The 13,077-nt window shown below is 38.1% G+C and overlaps 1 protein-coding gene across 1 annotated transcript; it reads left to right on the plus strand.

Moving 5' to 3' along the window:
* The first annotated feature begins 2,835 nt into the window (after positions 1-2,835).
* LOC148735218 (uncharacterized) lies at positions 2,836-13,075 on the plus strand. Its single transcript, XM_088755270.1, has 6 exons — positions 2,836-3,271; positions 10,182-10,361; positions 10,698-10,778; positions 11,537-11,625; positions 11,837-12,044; positions 12,570-13,075. Exons 1-6 carry the CDS (start codon positions 3,169-3,171, stop codon positions 12,704-12,706), a joined length of 798 nt encoding a protein of 265 aa, XP_088611396.1. The 5' UTR covers positions 2,836-3,168; the 3' UTR covers positions 12,707-13,075.
* Positions 13,076-13,077: the final 2 nt, after the last annotated feature.

Genomic DNA, 13,077 nt, shown 5'->3' on the forward strand with positions numbered 1-13,077 from the left:
TTTCTTTGTACCACGTGATAAAAATGAGGCCGGAGGAAAGCGGATTTTTTAATTTGCGGTAAAAGATGACCAGTGCTCTGTCTGTTCACAAGAGATGTGGTTTTCTCAAATGAATTTGTGGACACATATCAATCAAACTCTTCCCTTGGAGCTGATAAATTCACGCTCAAGGACACTTTTCATTTTACTAAAAATAAGTCATCAGTAATTACCACTTGCGACATCTCATCTCATATATAAAGACTCATTTTTTAGGGCTCGACAAGTTAGCAAGTTAGCATCTCTGGCATAATTCGTGGTGTTATCTCCAGAAATAGAGCTAAAGTTCCGGCTTTCTCAAAGTAAAATCGGGCTAATTCGAATTTACCCCCCGCCCCCTTCCCCCACCATGCAAACTACAAACACCACAAACACCACATGCAAACACCACTTTAACTGCCATGGAATCATGTATCGCTGTCATTAGTCGGTGGATGCAAACGGACAAGTTAAAACTGAGTGCAGATAAGACAGAATGTCTTCTGATTGGAACGCGACAACAACTTCAGAAAGTCAGTAACATCAGCATCTTATCTGTTGGCGACTCCAAAATTGCTCCATCATTTGAAGTTCGAAACTTAGGAATCTGGTTTGATTCGAAGATGAGTATGCTTAGTCATATTAACAGAACTTGCTCAATCGCATTCTATCATCTTTGCAACATACGTAGAATTAGGAAATATCTAAGTCGTTCAGTTACCGAAACATTGGTTCATGCTTTTATAACCAGTAGAATAGATTATTGTAACAGTCTACTATATGGCCTCCCGAATTCACATATCATGAAACTCCAACGGATAAAGAATGCGGCAGCTCGGTTGGTCACTGGATCACCAAAATACTTCCATGTTACGCCATTACTTTTCCACCTTCATTGGCTCCCGATTAGTTACCGTATAAAGTTTAAGATTCTCCTTTAGACATTTAGCTGTTTATATGGTCTAGCCCTAACTATTTGACTGATTTGATTAGCATCAAAAAGCGATCCAGGTACTCTCTTAGATCAAACTAGCCTTTATTACTTGAATTATCAAGTAATAAAGTGATCGTGCCTTCCAATCAGCTTCACCTCATCTTTGGAATGCATTACCTTCGACAATTCGTAACATAAAGACATTGGACACTTTCAACACTGCTATCAAAACTCATTTTTTTAATCTAGCTTTCAAATAGATTTTTATTTTTACTCATGTTTCTTATTCACTTAGCTAGGCTTTTGTTCTCTTTGAGTGCAGAGACTCGTAGGTTCCAATAGGTTCTTATATCTTAGTTACGTTTGCTATAATTTTATCTTACGATATTGTGAAGCGCGACTGAATATATTCGTATAGAGGTCTGCGTTATATAAATGTAAATTATTATTATTATTATTATTATCATTATTCTTATTATTAAAGTTCACTAGCAATCATGCCTAGAACATCTTGGACAGGCCACAACGATAAGAGACTAGAGGTTGTTTCATAGATGTCGACCACAAATAGATCAGTTTCTAATTTGAGAACACCGATTATGTTTAAATCTTTTGATGCCATATTTAAAATTCAAGTTTGATTTTAAAGTGTCCTTCAGTAAGTTATTCCTTTTTCGCTGTACACGCGAGCGGAATAGAAGAGGGAAATCGTTGTTTGTGACCGGCTTTTTTACTTTGAAACTATTCAACAAACACAGTTTTAGTGGACGACTTATCCAGCAGTAGTGAAAAGTGTTTTTTTCCAGAACCGGAGCCGCAAAACATTGGAAGCACGGTCTTTCGTAAATTTATTCAGCAGTTCTCTGAAATCATGACTTGGCCATAGTAAAAGATCTTCACCTGATTTAGCTTGTTCGAGCAGGATACCATTTGAAGGTAGCTTGACTCCAACTTCGACTGAGAAAGCCGAATGTCGAAGTTGTATGAATAGTAGATATTGTTTAAGAAAAAAAGCAGAATGTGCGTTACTCTGTGAAAACAGGATTTTGCCTTCACAAATAAACGGATCGACGGGGAAATTTCAATAAACTTCCTCTGGGAAAAGGTTTCCCTGGAGCCGGGATCTATTACGGCTGTTGACTATCCTTGAGAAATTGACTAACAACAGTAATGTTGGTTCCAACGTAGATTTATTTTGCAAACGCTACTGAATTGACGTGGTCCTAATTTGGCCTGACCTGGCTTGACCAGAACTGGCTACCTGGCTGAGTTTCTCCTGGCCAGAACTGGCTCGAACAAAGAAAGCTTTTCAAAACAGCTCTATTTAAGCCTAATGTACAAAGGATTAGGTAATGCTATGAATTATCTAAAGAATCACGTAATCTACTACAACGATTGGCTAGGCAGGAATTAGTCACTTTCGAAAAGCTCTGGTGGATAACAGCTACACAAAAGGACATGACAGGAGACGGTTACAGTTTAACGCTAATTACAGTTATGATCTAATAACAACTGTTTACGGTTGACTGAATGGGAACTGGTAGCATTTGCGTTTTGCTGAGCTTAGCAAGATCTCACAGTTTCTACGTTGAAGTTTATATATTTTTTGAGCTATTTCGGGTCGAAGGTGCTTCCATCGAAATGGGTTTTAAGTCATGTACTAACTGCAAAAGGTAATGAATGGTCATGTTTAGACAAATGTTGTTGGAGAAAGGAAAGAGAAACTCTTCCAGGCGTGTGTGATTTAAGGAAGTGAATGTAAGTCTTATGACTTGGTTTGATGATTTGTTACCAGTCTTGTTTAAGAGAAAACTGCAAGAATTTGAGAAATAGACCATATTGCTGTTTAACTGAACAAGTGGACAACCGCTCTACTTATAGCTTAAATTGGACATCCGTATCAAGGGAAACCAGTTGAATAGTTTTTAGTCATAGCAAAATACCACTTTTCTTTTTCAGCTGGTTCCTTTATAATAAAGAGAGGCGAATTTCTTGAAATTAACACAACTGCTCCGTCCATTAACTGCAGTTCGAGTGCTAATTACAAGTCAACACTTCAGGAAAGAAGCTCTCCACATGGCAGCCATCTTGTTGCTCACATAGAGTTCAGTGGTAACATTGTGTTCTGGAGCGGGTCAACAGTTCAAGTGTTCGGGAAGTATGCTCTGAGTTTAAAGAGTCAGAATGGTAACATCTCGATACACACTGATGTGAACATGACTTGTGGAGAGAAAATATTTGATACAACATGTCTTGGTGGATTTACACAGAATTCTACAGAAGAGGAAGTCGGATATCGAAAAACAAAATTATATCAAGGTGAGAAACATTTTGAATGCCTTGTTGTTTTTCTCTGAGAGTAGGCAATTATTATATAAAGGGTAGAAGAGTTTGAATTGCCTCCGTACTTATCCCTACTGGAGAGACGTTCAGAGAGTCACCCAGGTGAGACGCGCTTTGAATGCCTTAAGTTTTTGCTCTGAGAATAGACAAAGCCGGAAAAGTCTAATTCTCCGTCGAAATTATTAAGTCGACCTTTGCATTTAAACCTTTTGATACAGATGCCCAAAGAACTTTATCTAATGACAAATCTAAACTGATTTGAAAATCATCAATTTTGAAGGCTGTCAACAACTCGATTTGAGCACTAATAGGACAGTTTATGCGTCATCTACTCGCCTATTGGACTAATTGGACAACGCGCTTTGTTATATGCCTAAACTTTCACTCAACAAAACAAGCACTCAACAAATATATATGAAATACATATATATGAACTGCGGTTATGAAACGTATATGTGCACGATCCTTCGCAGTAAAGCACACTATATAATAGTGTGCTTTACTGCGAAGGATCGTGCACATATACAAAACGAGCACTGTTAAGGGACAAAACCTGTCGGGACAATTTGTTCGTAGGTACAAAACTGTTTCACTTCTCCAAATTTTTCTATCTGTTTGAAAAAATTCCTCCCCTTTCTTTGCAGTGTTTTTCCATCTTTCTCACTTAACAATTCCAAGATGTGTTTTCCGAGGAAAAGTAATGAATGAAACAGCACGGAAAGGATGAAAAGAAGAGCACATTAAGTATAGTTTTCGAAAGTAGATATCTCTTATAATTTCAAACGTCACCCAAGAAACTTCAACACGGATATATTCATTAAATCACTCCGCACACTTTCAAATTCACTTTAGCTCAAGCATTTGCGCTAGATGCTCTTCCTCCGCCAAGCAGAAAAAATTTCAATTTGATCTCTATCTCTTAAACTGAGTAAAACAACAAGTAGTGGATCCAAAGTGGAAAAAGGACATACATTCAATCAAGGGACGAAACCAAAACGCTTTTGTTATTCAAGCAACATTGACAACGTCATTATTTAAAAGTTGATAGATGACTCAGGGCGGTATAAATTTCAAACTAAAAAACTCTGCATCTTCATATATAAGCGAACTTTGAATAATCTGTGGATATATGCACTCAGTGCCGTCCATACATTTGTATCTCGGGTATTTTTCGGGTATGATTGGAACAATTACAACATACTAGGAAAAATTGCAGAATTCTGATTGGCTGAGACAAAGTGCATCCTCTCTTAATCGCGCGGGCAACCTTGATAATCAATAATTGATAGTTCCTCTGCAACGAAAGGCACTAGGAGACTTTTACAACAGGAGATTTTTGCTGGAAAGGTTTTTTTGTGATAAAGTCTGCTTGATCAAGTTGAAGGCAACGAATAATTCATTGGGAAACTTATACGCGGCAGCGGATATTAAAGCGCTTAAGAGCAAATGTGGCCAAAAATCGAACATTTTCAAAATATTGTGGCAACAGCCAAAAAGTCGATTCGGCTCATATTCTCAAGTTAGGTAGGCCTCATGGTGAAACAAAACACTGCATACTTCGTTTGGCTGAATATCGATTTATTTTGGAGAAAATCGATAACAACTGCATATCGCCAAATTGCCGCTTTTGAAGCTCAAAATTTCAGACGAATCTCGGAGCGTCGCGCCACGAATTGACAACACTTGGACCGATAAAAAGTACCAAATCTTGAAAAGCAACATCAATTCATGTGTTACGGCAATTTGAGCAATTCTTCATCATTTATTTACACAATCTAATTAAATCTATCCGACCCTCTTCTAACAAGATTAAAAATAGGTCAAAAGCAACCTGTTATTTAACTATGTGGTAAATAAAATAATCGACTGAAAATCTGGCTTTTGGAAGGCGAAGTGTGGTTCTTTTCGATCTCCAAAGGATTTTTTGGGGTAATGATTCTGTGCGATTTAATCAAATTTTAAAGTTGGAGAAAATGAGCTGATTTGACGGTGCAGTCAGTTATTCGAAAATGTACACATTCACACGCAAACTCAATTGTTTCGCTTTTTACATCCAGTCTACAGCTTATTTAACATATCATCTTATCGTTCGTATTGCTGTATCACAAAAGGTTATTGCAGTCCTGAAATTGTTGCATCGCTCCCATAATAGCGATATAACTTGGCAGGATAGTCAACACCCATTGATAATGAGTTTACAAAGCGTATCACGGGGTTTCTCCATTTCCATTTCGTCGAGAAGGAGGCTGTAATTACTTCACGTAAGAGATCTTTGTTTAAATATAGTCTTCAACCAGACCGCGAACCAAACGTCCGCGGGATTAATGTTGTTCGTTCAGAGACATGTTACTCGTGTGCGGAATAACGCTAATTAATTCAAAATGAGGTCCACTGAAATCGACAACTCTGCAAAAATATTTGACTGTGAAGCACGTGGCTACAGGAACTATGGTTGAGTGTTACATAAAGGAAACAGGAGCAAACAATTATTTAACTCCGATCCTTATTGAGTTAAATTTTTATTTAGTGAATTATTGTTTCGTTTGATAAAGTTCATTTTAGGACAAAAAGAACGAAAGGTAAACCTAGTTCGGTGATTAAAACCACTGCGTGCTACAATATTACTCTATTTTACTGTTGATAAGATTTCAACTTCCCTGCACTCTTACTTAATTTTCTTCACTTGACGGTATGTTGTTTTAAAAATGAGTTATAGTCAAACCTATTAAATGAAATCCAGAGGGGTGTTTTGATCGTTAATCGCTGATACCACACTGAGTATCCAGAAACACTTGGGGCTTTGTGTGAGAAGGAACCGATCGAGATGACAATTGCCTTGAATAGAGGTCAGGATTTAAAATGACTTATAAGTATTTTTTAAGACGCTGAAAGATTGAATCGTATTTGTTTTCTCTTCCTTACTATTTTAATCGCTATAGATTGTTTGATTAATTACAGAAATTACCTTGAAACTGGCATAAAACGAATTGCATGCAGAGAAAAGATGTGAACTCTGCAAAAGCAGTGCGTGTCGTTCTTCTTATAAGGATATCTGCTGCTCGTTGAAAACTACAGTAAGAGTGCACTGTGACTTCGACAAACGATCCAGAAAACGGGAAACAGTAGTTATACCTCTTCTTGCTTGTTTAAGGTGGATTGAGAGCCATTCCACTTGTCTCGATTTTCCGGGCCAAAAGACGACGTTGACCTAATTCTTAGCCAAACAACCATATTCTCTCCTCCTGTTAACATACATACCACGACAATTTGTCCCTCGCCTAGTGCAAAGCTTCGTTTGGGGTTGACGAGAGGCTCTAAATTCGAGGCGCCGAGTTCCTTTTGATATATCAAACCACGCTCAATAATATATCGCCATATAAAGCATTGATTGGCTTTGGACTTCAATAAGAAGTAGTCATTCGCTTCTTAAATTTATCATCTTGGAAGGAAATATTAAGGAGATAGGCAAAACATGGGTTTGTTTACTTGTTTAATCTAGATGTCAGTCTTTTTCCAACGGGCGTGAACATTCTGGTCTGACCAGACAACAGGCTTATGTTAAATTGGTCATTACGCATCAGCTACGCTCTATGATATTTCGCCATATAATGCATTGATGGCTTTGGACCCGACCATGTTTGAGGGGGATAGATCACTACTTACTCGGCTAACTTCTTGGGAAAGAATTCTAAATAACTAACTAGTTGAGTGCATTTTTCAAAGTCACTGTTTCCAAAATGCAAGTACCGTATTTGACTGAAGTAGGTATACCGACTCGCACTCGAGCCTGCTGTATCAGCTGGTGCAATGATTACTCGAAGCGTTTCTTGAGTTCTGAGATACGCAGAAATGGTTTCATTTCCAGGCGTGAGTTTTTTTTCTTTTTTTGGACCAGTGCCGGGAAAAGATGAGTGTGAATAATGTAAACGTGTGCTACCTGGGTCGTGGTCTTACTACCAGCACGAGTAACTTAACAAGGCACAGTAGCCTCTGGGGAAGAAACAGCACGGTTATAAAGCTGTTGAACGTTGGCTAGTTCAAACATTTCAGCGAAAGTCGTGGTTTTCCAGGTTTGACCCTTATAAAACTTCTTTTAAGTAAACAAATATTTAAACACTACACTTATCTCTGTTGCACATCTGCAGTGATACATGATGGGCTATTCCCTTTACAGATCTTTCGCTCTTTTTTGTCCTAAAAAAGGCTTCATCCATCCAAGTACCATGAAAAATTTAAGAATTGTTTCATGCTTAGCGTACGTCTATCGAGTTATGGATGCACGCGGGGAGTTTCGAGGAACCGGGAAATTTCGTGATAACCATAGGAAGGTCTAAGAATAGGCGTGGAATTAATCCCTAGCAGCCCTCGGATAGTTATTTTGTTTGGCACATAGTTAAATCACGGGCTACTCTTGACCTATTTTTAATCTAGTTGGAAATAGGTCGGATAAATTCAATTAGATTGTGTAAATAAATGTCAAGAATTACTTAAATTGCAATCAACATATGTTTTGATCTTATTTTTTAAGATTTGGTACTTTTTATCAATCCAGGTGTTTTCATTTTATAAAGCGACGCTCCGAGAAGCGTCTGAAGTTTTGAGCCTCAAAAGCCACATTTTGGCGTAAAACAGTTGTTATCGATTTTCTCGAAAATAAATCGATATTCAGCCAAACGAAGTATGCAGTGGTTTGTTTCACTCTTAGGCCAACGTAACTCGAGAATATGAGTCGAATCGATTTTTTTCGCTGTTGCCACCATAATTTGAAAATGTTCGATTTTTGGGCACATTTGCACTTAATTAACTCGACCGTTCGCTTATAGCCTGCAACGGGAGAGAGGGAGGGGAAGGAAACCTTCCCCTTCCTCTTCCCCATTGCCCATTTTTCCACTTAACACCTACTCCCTCGGCAAATATTTCCTCGCCCCAATCCTCCACAGTTACCAAATCTAAGATGGCGGCCTTATACGAAAATGTGCACTCTTTCGCCCAAAATACGCCGGCACTGCAGGCTAGTTCGTTTATAATCCTCGCCCTTTTCGTATTGATCTAGCAATAGCGCGTGTTGAAAGAGGTACTCTTAGAGAAATAGAGAGCTTTTCTTCGTTATAAAAGTATAAATCTCTTTATGGTAATGCCTTAAAACTCTGAATAACACAACTGGATTGAATATTTTCAATGAAAGCATGAATCTGGTGCGTGCTAAGACATTTTACACTTTCTCCCCTAGGTGCCATTCCCAGTAAGATTGGACGATTCATAAGGAGCTTACGTTAATGGGCAAAACCTGTCGAGACAATTTGTTCGTAGGCACGAGACAGATTCATTTCTCCAAATTTTTATATCTGATGGAAAAAATTCCTCCCCTTCTTTGCCATCGTTTTCTCATCTTTCTCACTTAACAAATCCAAGATGCGTTTTCCGAGGAAAAGTAACGCATGGAGACTGAAAAGAAGAGCACGTTTAGTATAGTTTTCTAAAGGAGCTATCTTTGGCAATTTGAAAAAGCATCTAAGATACTGCACCACGGATATATTAATAAAATCACTCCGCACACTTTCAAATTGACGTCAGCTCAGGCATTTACAGTAGATGTTCTTCGTTTTCCGTTAAGCTGAGAGAATTCCAATTTGTTCTCTGTCTTAAAGTAAGTAAAACATCAAGTAGGGGATCCAAAGCAGAAAAAGGACACACATTCAATCAAGGGACGAAATCAAAAATATTTTTTATTCCTGCAGCATTGACAACGTCATTGTTTAGCAGTTGATAGATGACTCAGGGCGGTGTAAATTTCAAGCTGAAAACTATGCAGCTTTATATGCGAACTTTGAATAATCTGTGGATGTATGCACACAATACCTTCCATGCATTTGCATCTCGGGTATTTTTTGGGTATGACTGGAAAAATTACCACATACTGAGCAAAGTTGCAGAATTCTGATTGGCTGAGACAAAGTGTGTCCTCTCTTAATCGCGTGAGCAATCTTGACAATCAATAATTGATAGTTCCTCTGCAACGAAAGGCATTGGGAAACTTTTTACAACAGGAGATTTTTTCTGATGAGGTTTTTGTGATAATAACTGCTTGATTTGTTGAAGGCAACGAAGAATTCACTGGAAAACTTATTCGTAGCAGCGGATATAAAAGCGCGAAAGAAGTACCGACCGGACCAACATTTTTTAACAGCGGGCAAAAAGAAGAACCATATATAAGCAATTTGAAAGCTACATTTTACAAAGACAAACAAAACGTTCTTCTTTTCGGAAATCAGAGGAAGGAATATGGTGAAGAGTACAAAGGAGAATGAAAAAAACCTCACGCGCTGAAAGATGTTTTCCCAACAGTTAGCTCTAAGAGGTCAATGTTTGAATGTTTCATAAACGGTTGTAGGCATTCAGACCATTTTATCTTTTAATTCAATTCTTTGTCAATATATTTATAGCGTTAAATTTATTTTTGTTCATAGTTGCACTCTTACATATTTTAGCTGTTCGTTTATGTTATTTTTGTTATACTTTTAACATTGGTAGTTTTACGGTTTGAACAATTCATTATTTACGAGGGCCACTGGTTTATCACCTGGTATATAGTTGTGTGTTTTTTTCATGGGTGTATAAAGTTTATGATCATTACTACTATCATTACTATTTTCATCATTCACGCACGAACGGATATATTTCCCTTTATCTTTTTATGTGTCTACAAGTTTCTCTGGTTGCTTTTTCAAACTGGGAAATTTCGTGATAACCATTGGAGGGTCTAAGAATAGGCGTGACCTTTTGCCCATACTCCCACATTAGGAGTTATTTATGTTCACATTTTGCGAGTGATGATGATTTACTTCTTTTCAAATGAAGTTTTAATTGGTGGTTTACTAATTGTTAGGACTTGGACCTGGGGGATTAAAAATAACTGACAGGACCATCCCACTGCCTAGCAAATTTATACCAGGCGCAAGTCATGGAGGAAACGGAGGAAGAAATAAGGACCAAAGCAACAACCACTTTAGTTTGCCTAAACCATATGACAAAAACAACACAGCTTCTCTGTTAGGAGGAAGTGGAGGTGAGATAATTATTGTTTTCATTTGAAGGCAACTGTTCAAATAGAGCAAAATACTTAAATAACGACAGCACATCCATGTAGCCTATGAATTGCCGCAGATATCACTATTTCTGGTATCTATCACGTAATAGTCGAGATATTTACTCTGCTTGTCACATAGATTTCCATGCGACAAGCTCGGAAACAGAAGCGAGTGTTTCGATCACTAAACTTTATCAAACCAAAGAAATGTTTCAGTCCTTTTAAGAAGCGGAAAATGCTTGACTGCCTGATATATCCCGGCCAAAAAGTGCATGCATTGTTGTTATCCGACGACTGACTAATTTTTTTATTTAGGTTCATGCGTGAAAAATCCAGGCGAAGTTTCTGGTGGAGGAGCCATAGAACTTGTCGCTGTTAATGGAGAGATAATCATAGGTATTGAACTTGCCATGTTATCCTCTAAATAATATCCCAAATGTATCGAATGCTGCGATTGAATAGTTGTTATGATAAGTTAGAGCGAGAATTGATAAGTCGAAGCTTACAAAAGTCTCATGTTCTGCGATTGGTAAAACTGTGCTTACACGGACTGTACAAGATGAGTTAAATTTGTTATCCGTTACTCAAGCGATGTGATTAACTTGACACTTTCGTGGTAAAGTTATTCTTTGTGTAAAGAGTTATCAGCCAAAATGCAGACAAAGTGCTTGGTTATTTCAAAAGAACTGGACTACCTAAAGTTTGATCAGGCCAACCATCTAGTCCACAACAGCACCATCCACAATCACATTCTTTGTTTGTCTTTTGAACTGTTCCGTCAGTTCCACAGACGAAAGTTAACCATAGAAGAATAGTTTGCTGCACCGAAGTTCTTCTTTCAAAATTTGATCAGTGCAATGCAGCCTTCATGGGAAAACTGCAATCCTTAAGAGAAAAGCGCTTTACATGAAGCCAAAATTATCACGGCTGTATACTACTCAGATACTAGCCCCATACTACACGTAGAATTCATGGTAGTATCGAGCTCAACAGATGTCAGTCTCGAGCGTTACGAAAATTCTATTTTGACGCTAAAAAAGTTCAGGCTGCAGACTTAGATTTAGGAAACGATTCATCTTCCTAGCTAGGGAAATTAATGGTTATTTGTTGTTTAAGTGGCGTTAGTCGAAAATGTGAGATTGATTCAATTCTAGGTGCCCCTATTATGGCTGAGGCCCAAAGTGACAACACAGGAGCGTGTTCTGGGGGCTCAGGAGGACTTATTCGCCTTAAGGCATCTAAGGTCAGTAACCTGAATTAATATAATCAGGTGTGGTTAATGTCAAAGGACCTCTGATATATAAATCGATGATAGAGTTCAGTTTTGTATAAAATAATAATTATTAGATACATAAGGTAAATGTGAGTTCAATAGCAATTCGAATTCTACCCGTTTTAAATTTATTGTAGTTAGTGTTGAAACTGAACAAAAACTCTGCTATGATTAATCAAAGGTAATTATACATCAAAACGGAAAACTAATTGTGGATGGAGGGAGCGGACCAGACAGTGATGACCAATCTTTGGGTGGCGGAGCAGGAGGAGTCATTCAGATAATAGCACCTGAAGGAGAGATTGCTGCTGGGACTTTATCGTTGAAACATGGTGTAAACAACCGTTGCGATGAAATACTAGCAGAGGATGGCTATTTTCTCTTGGAAGGTAACCAAAGAAACACGTTAAGAACCTATTTTAAAATATCTGAGATAGTATCAAAGTTGGTAAAGTTTAGTTACACTTGTTGACTATGTAACAATTACTTACTTAACCCGAACTCGCCGGATAAAAAAGAACGTTTGTTTAAAAAATGCGCATTTTAAGACGGATTAAAGAAATACATTTCTGAAAGAATATTCCCTGTTTCAATACTCAAATAGGTATAGCCCCTTCTCCATGTTTCATACCTGTGCAAGTCTGTATAAAACAGACGGTGTAACATCATTAAATGACGTAGGTTATGATGCAAAGATGTCGCGCTTCTTGTCATCACGAATGCCGGAAATGGTACTCGATATAAATCCGGTGTAGTCAAATAAAGTAACCACGAGGGATAAATCCAAAAGATTAAAAGTTTAACCACAAGACGCTAAACATCGAAAGGATCTGTAGATCGAACATTTGTGTACAAACTATTTGCTTTAACAGCTTGAAGAAGCAACATAATGGGTAGCTTCTCTTTTCTTACAGCAAATGAGACTGCGGGAGCATATAATAATACAAAACTTTACAAATGGCCACCAAGACTCAACTACAACCCCATCATTGCTTCTTCAAATAAAACAACAGGTTTGTTTGTGTATAAGCAGCGTCTGTGTGCCAAGTAAGAAGTGTGCTCAACAAAACTTATTAATCTAAGAAAATTACCCAGGCATGAGCGTGTCTCCGTTTGCGATCAAGTCTAAGGCATTGAGTAAGGCTGCCCAGTGAAAGGCCTGCATGGGATCTGGCATGGCCAATCGGAAGACAGGATTCGCTTCATCTTGCCAACGGGCGCTGAGGTCCTTATTATCAAGGCCAGATCGCTTTTAGGCCTCTCGCCCGCTCGCTTTTCTCAAAGCTTTTTTTTTTTATTCGGGCGAACGAACGCTCGAGCTGTAGTGCTAATAACGAAAGTCTGCTCGTAGGCTAGTCGAGAGTTTTAAATCCTTGTTCTAACTTTCTTTTATGTAATGAAAAGGTCAGTCATCAATTTATT

The sequence above is a fragment of the Stylophora pistillata genome, chromosome 3, assembly GCF_964205215.1.
Source record: "Stylophora pistillata chromosome 3, jaStyPist1.2, whole genome shotgun sequence".
In the NCBI taxonomy this organism is placed as follows: domain Eukaryota; kingdom Metazoa; phylum Cnidaria; class Anthozoa; order Scleractinia; family Pocilloporidae; genus Stylophora; species Stylophora pistillata.

Coding starts and splice junctions, on each gene's coding strand:
- LOC148735218 (XM_088755270.1), top strand. CDS start 3,169: ATGACTTGTGGAGAGAAAATATTTGATACAACATGTCTTGGTGGATTT. Junction 10,362..10,697: donor TCTGTTAGGAGGAAGTGGAG/GTGAGATAATTA, acceptor TTTTTTATTTAG/GTTCATGCGTGAAAAATCCA. Junction 10,779..11,536: donor TAATGGAGAGATAATCATAG/GTATTGAACTTG, acceptor ATTCAATTCTAG/GTGCCCCTATTATGGCTGAG.